The sequence below is a fragment of the Cynoglossus semilaevis genome, unplaced genomic scaffold, assembly GCF_000523025.1.
Source record: "Cynoglossus semilaevis isolate Cse_v1.0 unplaced genomic scaffold, Cse_v1.0 scaffold1092, whole genome shotgun sequence".
NCBI classification, from domain to species: Eukaryota; Metazoa; Chordata; class Actinopteri; order Pleuronectiformes; family Cynoglossidae; genus Cynoglossus; species Cynoglossus semilaevis.
Genome location: NW_007585120.1, coordinates 232,992 through 245,491, shown reverse-complemented (window position 1 = coordinate 245,491; position 12,500 = coordinate 232,992). Strand labels below are relative to the sequence as shown.

General features: G+C 39.9%; 2 protein-coding genes across 3 annotated transcripts in view; both read left to right on the top strand.

Annotated features, from left to right (window-relative positions):
* The window catches only part of rasl10a (RAS-like, family 10, member A), a 16,935-nt gene extending 10,314 nt beyond the window's left edge, over positions 1 to 6,621 (top strand). Inside the window, exons 2-3 of the mRNA XM_008337338.3 lie at positions 3,089 to 3,213; positions 5,862 to 6,621. Of these exons, the coding sequence (XP_008335560.1) occupies positions 3,089 to 3,213; positions 5,862 to 6,132 (396 nt within the window). The 3' untranslated portion in view covers positions 6,133 to 6,621. The remainder of the gene's footprint in view (positions 1 to 3,088; positions 3,214 to 5,861) is intronic.
* Positions 6,622 to 10,275: 3,654 nt separating this feature from the next.
* Positions 10,276 to 12,500, top strand: part of LOC103398656 (oxysterol-binding protein 2-like) — a 52,776-nt gene continuing 50,551 nt past the window's right edge. Inside the window, exon 1 of one of the 2 annotated variants that reach the window (XM_008337332.3) lies at positions 10,276 to 10,795. In XM_008337332.3, the coding sequence (XP_008335554.1) occupies positions 10,638 to 10,795 (158 nt within the window). In that variant the 5' untranslated portion in view covers positions 10,276 to 10,637. The remainder of the gene's footprint in view (positions 10,796 to 12,500) is intronic. The other variant, XM_008337333.3, reaches the window with a different exon arrangement.

Here is a 12,500-nt window from a genome sequence, read left to right as displayed (position 1 = left end):
CACGATCACACTTGTCATAAGCACACATCTTGTGAACACACACACACACACACACATAAACATGAACATGCCCGCACATGCATTTGAAATTGATTTGATTTTATCAGGCAAATCATATCATTCTGTTGTTTTCCTCCTTCTCTGTGTGTGTTGGTTGTTGGTGGGGTTTTTTTTATTATGTATTTTTATCTCTCACTCCTTTATATTTAAAACTCATGCATGAGATGTCGAAGAGCGACAGGGTTGAGAACACAAGTTGCTATTTAGCAGGAATATGAAACTACAAGTGAAGCTATTCTGATGAATTTCACATCATCACTCTCCACAATTATCAGAACAGAGTGTGTTGTTCAGCTGTTGTGACAGAGACTGGGTCTTGGTTGTCTGGCAAAAAAAGATGCATATTTTTCTCAGTCCTACTTCACACATTTTTGGATTTGACACCTGATAAACAAGTCTACACAATGAAGCACAGCAGAATTGAATATTGCACCTGCGACGTTTTTTATTTCTGTCTCTTGAACTGTTTTACCCTGAAAAGAAGGGAGAGAATTTTCACAGTTTTTCAGGCAGTTTTTACAACACACTGCACGCACACTTCCTCTCTACACCTGCTCTCCCGCTCTGTCACATTTTATGGCAGCGATCTTCCTGTCGTCTGTTTGCATTTATGCCTGATCAGGCTCATTAACTCTCGCTGATGTGTAAGACTGTTAATACCTCACACTCACATAAACACAAAACTAAAAACAAATTTTATCTACTGTGGAAATTCATGTTTAACACACACTGAGGACATTTTAGTGACTTTGTTTCCTACTTATTATCTGAGTTTCTTAGTTATGGCGTTGAGATCTATTGGATTAATAGAATATTCATTTACTGGGTTTTTTCCCCCGTTTGTTTCTGGAAATTATGCGCTTGTTTGTTAGTGTGTGTTAGTGGTCCTTTCAAAGGGCTAATTATGCAGATATGGTTTGGAACAAGGGAATCACCTGTAACAATAAAATGTTTTTATTTGCAATACTTTATGTGGGACTGTAAATAAAACTTTATTTAATTTTGTGAGGCCAAGGAATATCTTCTGTCTGCTCAGTGGTCCCACTTTTTATAAAGAGCCCTCTAAAGACCCTTGTTAAGCCATCTTGACAGAATATCTATCTATCTATCTATCTATCTATCTATCTATCTATCTCTCTATCTATCTATCTATCTATCTATCTATCTATCTATCTATCTATCTATCTATCTATCTATCTATCTATCTATCTCTCTATCTATCTATCTATCTATCTATCTATCTATCTATCTATCTATCTATCTATCTATCTATCTATCTATCTATCTCTCTATCTATCTATCTATCTATCTATCTATCTATCTATTGTGATTTCAGTTCTATTATTGTTACTTGTATAGTATGTACTCAAATGTGTCCATAAGCGAGGTTGTATCGTCTGTGTTTTTTTTTACCACAGAATAGAAAATAATAGACTAAGACCAGTTGATGAAGTTGAAAAAAGAATTACAGCATGATTGGGCCACTGTGTTTCTGTAGAGAAACGTGGCAGATGGCACATTTACATACAAACTTTAATTACACTCTGAAACCGACTGCTAACACACTGAGATTTCTGTTGTCTAATTGCTGGCTGAATCCAGTAGGATCCAGAGTCCAGAGTCCAGAGTAGAGTCCAGACAAGGATTTGCTTGTTTATCTCCTGCAGCATCAGCTGTAACCTCTGTCTCAGTCCTTAAGGATGCTCTGCTTCGTCAGGCTGCTGCGTGTTTTATGACTTTGTTCTGGGCTCCAGACCCACTGTTTTGGCAGGACATTAGGACATTGTTGACTCTGCACTTCCTCACGGTGAATGAGCAGACGGTAGGAAGGAAATTGTGCCCTAAGAATAGTTGCACAATTTAATACAAAAAAATGAACATTTAAGGACAAACAAAAGTATGTTGATTTTAATGATAATGCCAACTGTAGCATGGATTTCATCATGAATGAAGTTTTTAGATCCTTACAAATCAGACTTGATAAAGGCAATGTTTATTGATGAACAGATCATTAGGTTTATTCCTGAGGCAGAGTAATTTTCTCTCCCAGCGTCAGAAAATAGTTTGTTCTCTATAAAATGTGACCTTTACGTTTTACGTAAGTGAAGGTGTTTCAATTGTTTCAATAAACAAAAAAGGAAAGTTGAAATTTGCCATGTCATTCAACTTTGCTTAGCTTTAAAGGCTATTTAATTTCACCGATGTTTGTCTGCCCTGTAAGACTTTTTGCCATTTGACCAGTTCACAATGTAATTTCAAGTGCACTACAACATGAACTGGTTCCTTAAATGACATATGAAAAATGGCTATACTAAGGTAAGTGTATACCAGGGATTCCCAAAGTGTGGGAAGTGCTGCCACTACGGGGTGTGTGAGATGAACAATGCGATTGCAGCTTGGAATGCTTTTTAAATGGGATTTCTTCACTCAAAGATGTGTAAATAAACATTTCCTCTGTAATAAAATCAGGCTGAAAGTTAATTTAATAAATTAATGCAGGCCATATACAGTATGTGTGTTCCGATCATTAGATTAAATATTTATTGTTTTTTTGTTTGTTTTTTTCAAAGGTGTGTGCAACTGGGGGTAAGAAGTGGGCATGCCCAAAAAAGTTTGAGAACCGCTGGTGTATACGAATTCCAGTTGGTTAATTTAAGTCGACTCTTACCAGGGCTGCAAAAACAACTGTGGTCAATTTGTAATTGACCAGAATTTTACCAAGAAACCAAGAATTTGGTTTTGGATGGCAAACTGCCATCATCATTATAATTGAAGAATGCAGCCAATTTTTGCTGGCGTTCCTCCTAGGGTCGGCATGGTAACGGCATAGGCTGATTTCTCAGCCTATGCCGTTCCAATTGTTTTGAATTGATTTGCGGTCAGCGCTCAGTTTGGACATAAAACCGTTTGTGTTTAAGAACAACAGGTTTCCACTTTTATTTTCTACAGCTGGCCTGAACTAAATACCACGTCAGTCTGGGTTCTTTTGTCGGAGACTCTTTATTTCCATACTCTGTTTGTCTTCAAGGAGTGGCTGGACCTGCGATGCCGAGGAGTACGCAACGCCAACGCCTACATCCTGGTGTATGACATCTGCTGCGTGGAGAGCTTTGAATATGTCAAGATGATCAGGCAGCAGATTGTCGAAAACAGGTACAGTCAAATAAACGTCCCTGCTCGTTTTTATGTCACCAACATCTCACCTTTTGCAGACAACATGCAATTTTTCTGCTCTGCCAAAAAAGCTGTATAATTACAGGTCTTTGACAGTGATATTCAGTGTGTCGTGGTCATTTTTAATTCAGCACATCCTTCCTGCCTGTTCCCAGAGATTTCAAGAAGACATTTTATTCCTGGATAGTTTGCACAGGATGCTTCAAATACTGTATATATATATTAGGGGTTCTTTTATTGAAGGGAAAAAGGGAAGGAGAAAAACTAGAGGATTGAGAGCACAAGCGGTAGAACTTCTGGCTGTTCCTCCACTAACAAACATGGGAACAAGGACCAACCGTCATGTATCACCTACAGTTTTTACTGTCTTCTGAGCTGCATTTACATATATAATGTCCGTCCGTGTCTGTCATTTGTTCTGCAGTGTTATTGTCACCTACATGCCTAGCCCTACAGTACACAGCCATTTTCTGGTGCTCAAAATGTGTTGCCACAAATGTTTATGGGCCGTGTCAGAAAACATTATCACCGGCTGCTGTAAGAGGAAGGAAAAAGATGATTACATACAGATTTGTCTTGCAAGGAGGAGGAAATTGTAACCAGAGCGCAGAGATCCGAGGTCAGACTAAAAGAGAAGAGGAAATAAGTGATAAACTGAAAACATAAATAATGGAAGCACCAGCTGACTGCAGTTTAAATGTAAGCTATAAAAAAATTTCAACAGTTCACTTAAATCTGTGGCTAAGTGGGGGGGGGGGGGGGGGGGGAGAGGGGGATGGGTGGTGGACATAGGACGCACGCCATTTTTAGTAGTTTCTGAATGTTTAGTGAGTGAAGTCCATTATGTAGGGCACTCCGGAATACATAAGCTAGATAAGCAATATATCCCATCATGCATTGCGGTCGTGCTCACATTACAGAGACAGAAGCAGAATCCATCCATCCGTTTTAATAGTGCAACAGTAATAATGTTATAACTGCACGCTGGGGTGTCCAAAACTGTTTTTCATTTAACCGATGAGTCTACTTTATAGTGCACTGTATATAATCCACTATATAGGGAGTAGGGAATGAGTAAGTAATTTTTGGAGACAGCCCAGAAGAAATAGAAATCGAAATAGAGAAAATACAGACAGAGGGAAACACCTCTTTGTAAACACACCAACATTCATTTGAAATGATGATTGCATGGTTAAAAAAAACAAACAATTTCCTTCAAAATCCTACCATCAACAAGAGACAGAAGGGCAACACAGGAGGACAACCTCACACTTTAAGTAAATTATGTTCTATTTAAACACACACAAGTGTGAAGGGTTTTGCTCTGGGATGTTTTTCAGTTTGTTTACTGAGCATTTGTGTAAAAACGAACGAGTCAGCTGATTAGCACACTGTTTTCCTGCTTCACCTCTTTGGAAACAGGGTTTAAAGAATTGTACTGAACACCACCCTGTCTTTTCTTTTCCTTCTGTGTGTGTGTGTTTGTGTGTGTGTGTTGCTCTAACATTCCATGTATTATAAGAGGAAGCATAAAACTGTTTAGGCAGCATTTTACAATTTATTCATCAACTGATGCTGTGCTCAGCACGTGCACAGACACCATGTGATTATACAGATCACTGCTCCTGCTGCTCCTCTAACTGGATTGCACTCACCAAACGTTTCTGATAAAATAATAAATAATAATAATAATATTCAACAAAACATTTTTAAAGGGGTTTCAAAAAAATATGCTTTCAACTAATACAAATTGGTTTAAGTCAATTACTACACTTCTCCTCACCCTGCTCTACACAATGGTTCATTGTGTTTTATCTTCAAATGTCACCCTTTGATTCGTAGTGCTGTTACTTGGCAGTGATGGCCTAGTGGTTAAGGAAGGGGACTTGGGTCTGAAAGGCTTCAGCAGAGGCTCAGTTTTGTTGTATCCCCGTGGAACAATGACAATACAGACCATATAATAATCAATCAAAATATCTTGTTGATTTAATAAAAACAGAAAAAATTAACAATAAAAGAAAAAGGAAAATATAAACAAATGAGCTGCAGATGAAGACATCTCATGTGCAGCAATCTGTTAGTTGCAACCATGAACTTTATGGTGCCTCCTGTACCAGCCTGTGTCCACTGCAAATTCATTGTGCAATCAATACGGGACTCAATTATTATTGTCACTATACCCACTAGATATGACAGAAAAAAGACATTCTCCGTCTGTCCTGCAGTTGTGGATGTCAAAAACATATTTTTAAATACCACCTACCACTGCAAATATTAGAACTTAATGACTTCCTGTCATGCTGTGGGTTGATGTTTTTCTGTAAAACAGTCACAGTAAATCTAAAAGTAGTATGTCATTTACTAATTTATGCCAAGCTCCAGCCTGCTTCAGATCTAGACTCTTTGCTCTGCTGTAAAGCAACTACTGCAGAGTGTGGTGGGAGGCCCCTGGAGCCAGGGAGCTCTAATCCTCTAGTCCACCCCCACATAACTCGGAAGGAAAAACTGCACACAGGCATATCTTTAAACTCATCCAGCCAACTGCTGTGACAAACATCGACATGATTACTGAGCCTTCAAAATGTAATCTTTTTCTCATTGTTTTTACCTGTCACATGCACCTGCAGGGAAGGCAGCAGCAACGAGGTGCCAATCCTGGTGGTGGGCAACAAAAGAGATCTGCAGAGGCAGCGGGTCATGCCTCGCAGAGCGGTTTCTGTGCTGGTGAAGAAGACATGGAAGTGTGGCTACGTGGAGTGCTCTGCCAAATATAACTGGCACGTGGTTCTGCTCTTCAAAGAGCTGCTTGGCATTGCCGTGGCACGAGGCATGCGTCTGAACCACACCTCCATCAGGCTACAGGGGGCGCTACAGAGAAATCGTTGCACCATCATGTGACGCCCCAGTGCCCCCTCCACCCCTCTTACCTCAGTGAAGCTGGAGTGGAAAAAAAAGAACTTTTATCTAAATGGCTGGAAAAATACCCTGTGGCCTCCTGCTTTACTGAGCTGATTTTTCATAATGAGGTTTATTATCTCACACTGTAATAACACAGTCAAATTTTACTCATGGTCATCCAACCACTACCTAGTCGATTTCTGCCAAATGTGTACATGAAAGAGAAGCAGTATGAGGAAGCAGGAGCAAAACAACAGGATTAACACACTGATTTTTCCACACTGTCTGAGCTGCCTGGCTCTAAAAGGCTGTGCATCCCAGAATTCCACAGCAGTAGGTTTCATTGAGTATGTTTGTGGTAGGCCCTTAAAAACCTTAACAACCTTGTCATATTTAATAGCACTCACGCATGCAAGCGTTTTGGCATTTGGAATAAATTAAGGGGAGAGGTATTCATATTCATATATATATATATATGTGTGTGTGTGTGTGTGTATACAAACTCACCGTCCAGAATATTTGGTTCACTTTCTAAAGAAAAAAAAAAGCAATAAAGTAAAGTAATTTAGTAATACTTTCGAATGTTTATTTATCAGACAGATAAACAAATCACTTTCAGTGTTTCAATTTTTTAACTTTAGTTTATTGGTGAGACAGGAGCAACTTCAACACAGGATATTGTCCTTTTTTTGTGCATTTTTATGAAATTGGTTGCCGATACCGTACTCTTGCGGGTTTTGTAAGTCGAACATTTTGCTTTATAAAATATTTTACTTTGCACTTGGTTGTGTTAAAAGAGGCCTGTCATTGTCCTGCAGAAAAAAAATCAAGTTTTTTTTTTTTCTCTCCCTGAGTTTTGCAGGGAGAGAGAGAGAAAGAGAGAGGGAAATATATTTATCTCCCTCTCTCTTTCTCTCTCTTCTTAGAAGAAGGGACATAGATTCCATTTCTGACCTCCACATTAATGACACCTCAGTATAAATGAGGAGCCAACTGTCAAGACTATCAATGCAATCTTTGTGTCTTTTCAGTTTCATTCGTCCTTCCTCACGATTCAATTGAAGGTCATACTTTATAAATGTTTAAGTTTAACGATTAAAATGTATTTCTCAGTTAGAACTGACAATTATTGAAAATATGTCAGTTTTAAATATAATCTTTTGCAAATAAATTAAAGGTTGAGGCAATTTACCATTCTTAAGATTTTCCTGTAGTTACACTTTTGGGAAGTGTACCATTTTTCTTCTGGAATGTGATTTTGTATAAGGAGATTAAGATTCAAATCCTTAATGAACATAGATCCTGAGAAAAAGCCAGCTGTTTCTTTTTTCTTGTTCCCCCTTTTTAAACTTAGCCCAAGAGAAAAACTTTTTTTTTGACAAAAAATAAAAGGTTGTTTTGGAACTAAGATAATTGCAGTTCCTGAACATGACATTTACTGTAGGACTTTAATCTGCTCCCTTTCCCCTCATTCAGTGTCATTTCTGGTGAATATATCAAATTAAAGTAAACTGGGGATGTGCCGCAGGCTTGGAGTGTATATACTACGTCTATGTTGCCTCTTTAGGACATTTTGGTATCTGGTATAAGCACTGACTGTGTTGTGGATCATTACCCATGGTCTGTCTGGTCCAATCTGATCCGACCAGTCTGGTCTGGCCTGGCAGTTCACTTCTGGGCCACTGGATGATTTTAGAATGCCTATGTGAATTGTTCTTGATGATAATAAGGTTATTGTGAGGAACTGTGAAGTTAAATCAAGATTAAGAATGAAGCTTTAGTTAGTTAAGGTGTATAAAATCAAGCAAGTCGCCGACTTTCTGCACAGTCAATTGCTACAGAGCTACAAACTTCATGTGACCTTCAGATTAGCCCAAGTACAGTACGCAGAGAGCTTCATGGAATGGGTTTCCATGGCCGAGCAGCTGCAGCCAAGCCACACATCACCAAGTGCAATGCAAAGCGTTGGATGCAATGGTGTAAAGCACGCCGCCACTGGCCTCTAGAGCAGTGGAGACGCGTTCTCTGGAGTGATGAATCACGCTTTTCCATCTGGCAATCTGATGGACGAGTCTGGGTTTGGAGGTTGCCAGGAGAACGGTACATTTCAGACTGCATTGTGCCGACTGTGAAATTTGGTGGAGGAGGAATTATGGTGTGGGGTTGTTTTTCAGGAGCTGGGCTTGGCCCCTTAGTTCCAGTGAAAGGAACTTTGAATGCTTCAGGATACCAAAACATTTTGGACAATTCCATGCTCCCAACCTTGTGGGAACAGTTTGGAGCGGGCCCCTTCCTCTTCCAACATGACTGTGCACCAGTGCACAAAGCAAGGTCCATAAAGACATGGATGACAGAGTCTGGTGTGGATGAACTTGACTGGCCTGCACAGAGTCCTGACCTGAACCCGATAGAACACCTTTGGGATGAATTAGAGCGGAGACTGAGAGCCAGGCCTTCTCGACCAACATCAGTGTGTGACCTCACCAATGCGCTTTTGGAAGAATGGTCAGAAATTCCTATAAACACTCTGGACAGTCTTCCGAGCTGTAATAGCTGCAAAAGGTGGACCGACATCATATTGAACTCTGGGTTAGGAATGGGATGGCACTTCAGTTCATAGTATGAGTCAAGGCAGGTGAGCCAATACCTTTGGTAATATGGTGTACGTGCTGAAGCTTTAGATCAGGAAAGAGCAATAAAATCCCTGAAAAAAAAAAAATATATATACTGAGCAAAGGGTCTGAATACTTATGACCATGTGATATTTCAGTTTTTTCTAATACATCTGCAAAATCGTCAACAATTCTGTGTTTTTCTGTCAATATGGGGTGCTGTGTACATTAATGAGGAAAATAATTAACTTAAATGATTTCAGCAAATGGCTGCAATATAACAGTGAAAAATTTAAGGGGGTCTGAATTCTTTCTGTACCCACTGTGTGTGTGTATATATATTTATGTAACACAAATGCCTCACACACAGAGGATCTGGCTCACACATGCTAGGATATTCTGCAGAAAAAAAGCAATTAGAACTCAACAGTTCACCAACACAGCATGGGTGCATCACAGGAATGAAGAGAACCTTACAAGAGCTTTCATCAAACTGGTAACGTGAGAGCAACAATTGCTGTTTCATTTGATTAGGTAATTTTGATTAGGTAATTTGAGTGTCATAAAGTAAAAAGGCTTATTGTATATAATGGTGATTAATAGAGTAAGTGGACTGCATGCTTTTGTTGATAGCAACAAGGGTTTAGGGTTTAATTGCACTGATGTGAAAATGTGTTATTCTGAGTTTTTAAATTATTTTTTTATTTTTTTGTAGAATGTTGTTTTCTAAGAGGAATGAATGTGTTTCTTTGCCACTGGCATGTGAGAGCACAAGCTCATGATTCCCTCCAAGATGTAACCCTCCAGTCAGGACAGATGGCTTTTTGGATGAGTGGGTGGGGGGTGGGGGGTGAAATGTAGCAGAGATACAGTAGGAATCAACTATGTAGCATGACTTCTCATTGGTTTGTTTGTTTGCGCATTTCCTAATAAAAGGGCTATTTTCCTTTTTACCAGACGCATCAGTTGATTTTATTTCTACTGTGTAATAACTGTGATCAACTCATGATGATTTATACATTTGGGAACAACAACACTTCTGTGGTTAACTGTTGTAAAGCAACACGAGATCATTTGACATTTGACAACATTGCCACCTTGTGGTAAAAAGAGGTTATCAGTGGAGCTAAACCAAACCATAGAGGATCAAACAAAGTCAAAAACGACTTATTTGAACAGAATAGTGTAATGATTAACTCACATGTCATTAATGTAAGGTGTCCTTGAGACAACACTAAACTAAGCATGTAGTAATCTGTAGTAATAAATCGTTTAGATTAGATTGTTAACACAATCTGCCTCTTACGTATTTGTCAATGTATGAGGTTTTAATGACACAAACAATCTATAATCAACAATAACTTTATTTATTACCTCTCACCGAACCAGGAACCACACCGCATGTCAGATGTTTAGATGTCACGTGTTTGAGGTCAAATTTCCTAGAATTGAAGTGATAGATTTGTCGTTTGCATTAAGTGGCACACCCACTTACACATATTTTAGAAATATTGGGTAAGTAAAGTCGAAGTCGTAAACTGTTTATATCTGTCGTAGTTGTCCTGTCAGGCAGCATGAAACCCATGTGAGGAATGTTCTTTCTATCCACTGTAGCTCTACACTCCGCTGTGGCCCCTCTGCAGTGTGTAACAGCGCAGTCATGGCATCACTTCTCCTTCCTCCGCTCTCCATCCCGGCGTCATGTGAACGGGGATCACGGTGCTTTCTCTCTTTTTAGACTTAATACTACCTCTCCTCCTCCGCTTCCTTTTACCTCCCCCTTTTCAAGATCCTTCGTCAGAGCTGACGTCCTCTCCCCCGGTTCTGCCCCGGTGGTGGGGTCGTGTCTGTGAACCAGCTGCCTCTCCACGGTTTCTTCAGAACCGGCGGAGGATGAGTGAGCAAAGCAAGGGCTCAGCATCTGCCTCTGCCACGGCCCCGGCACCGGGCTCGGACACCTACAAAGGCTGGCTTTTTAAATGGACCAACTACCTGAAAGGCTACCAGCGGCGGTGGTTTGTCCTCAGCAATGGACTGCTGTCGTATTACAGGTAAATTTCACCAGACTTGAGAGCAAAACCAAGACAGTTATGTTGAATGCGTGTGTCAGTGCATCGTTGGTATACAGCTGCTCTACACAGCTCAGCTGTTAGCAGCAGGCTAATATTCCCTGACTGTCTGTCCGATTGTCTATTCCAACTCCACTCCTCTCACACTGACAGGACATGTCGCCTTGACTTTGCTTAGTTGTGGGTAATTAGAAAAGACATAGGTGAAGTGGCCACAGACAGAATGGAAATTTAGGGCGGGGGTGACGGAAACGTGACCATACAGTCAGTTAGTGCCGACTTTAGCGGTAGCAGATTGGGCTAACAGGCTACGTGCTGACAGCTGAGCATCAAGCTGCTGCTGCTCAGGGATAACCTCAAACAGTAGCAGGACACACAGAGGCTTTTCTATAGATATGTAAATGATATTGTTTTAAAGTTATTGTATTTCATCTCTCAGTGTTACTATTGCTCGTGTGTGAATATCATTTTACTTCACTCAATGTATATGTTGAACCTGTATATCTAAACGTACAATACTGTATGTACTGATAGAATTGGCTTTGAGAGATATAAAAAACCAAGGTGTTCTTCAGAGTGAAGAGAAAATAGGTTTGTTTATTCTTAGTGGTGTTTTATGACACTTGGCATCCTTGGTATTGCACTCCACCCACCTTTCCTTTCCTTTCCTTTCCTTTCCTTTCCTTTCTCCTTTCCTTTCCTTTCCTTTGCTTTCCTTTCCTTTCCTTTCCTTTCCTTTCCTTTCCTTTCCTTTCCTTGTGTTTTAATGATGCCTCAATAAATAAAACTAGCGTGAATTTTCCTGCTCCTTGTGAACACAGATCTTTGACACATTATACCTTTTTTTTTTTTTGCCTTATGTGTGGTGCAACATGAGACGGTTTCTGTGTTGTACAGTTTATCAACAGTTTTAAACAGGCCTTTACTTCCATTTTTTTCAGGGGTTGCCACAGTGAATCATTGATTTCCATATTGCCCTGTTCTCTGCATCTTCTACTTTGACTCCAACTATCTGGATGTCCTCCCTCACTGCATCCATATATCTCCTCTTTGACCTTCCTCTTTGTCTCCTACCTGGTAGCTCCATCTCTAACATTCTTCTACCAATGTATCCACTGTCCCTCCTCTGCACATGTCCAAACCATCTCAATCTGGCTTCTATACCTTTTTCTCCAAACTTTCACATTTGTCACTTGGTGTACAGTATATAGATATGAAAAGCTATTGTTATTATTTTTTATTCAACACTTGGTGAACCACTTTATCTACCCCAAAGCTTTTAAGTGTGTATGAAGTCATGGCAGTCCGTAACATTCACTCTTAGCCTTCTGGAAATGTTTCTTTTACAGATATCTAGTTTACGGAGCCCCTAAAGCAGGGGTCTCAAACTCAATTTACCTGGGGGCCGCTGGAGGCAGAGTCTGGGTGAGGGTGGGCCGCATAAGGGATTCCACAATAAAGTTTAAAAAAAGTCCTCAAATGTTAACAGTTAACAGTTTTAATGATTTCTTCTGAACATGAAGTGTTTTGAACATGAATGGAACATTGAGTGAAAATCATGAACGGTTCTTCTGAACATGGCTCCTCTTGCCTACTCCTTGCTGCCAGAGACTTGACAGCGCTTCTTTTCACAAATCTGAACCACATTTGGCTTGAGAGAGGAAGCAGTTGAGACCCTCAGTATGGC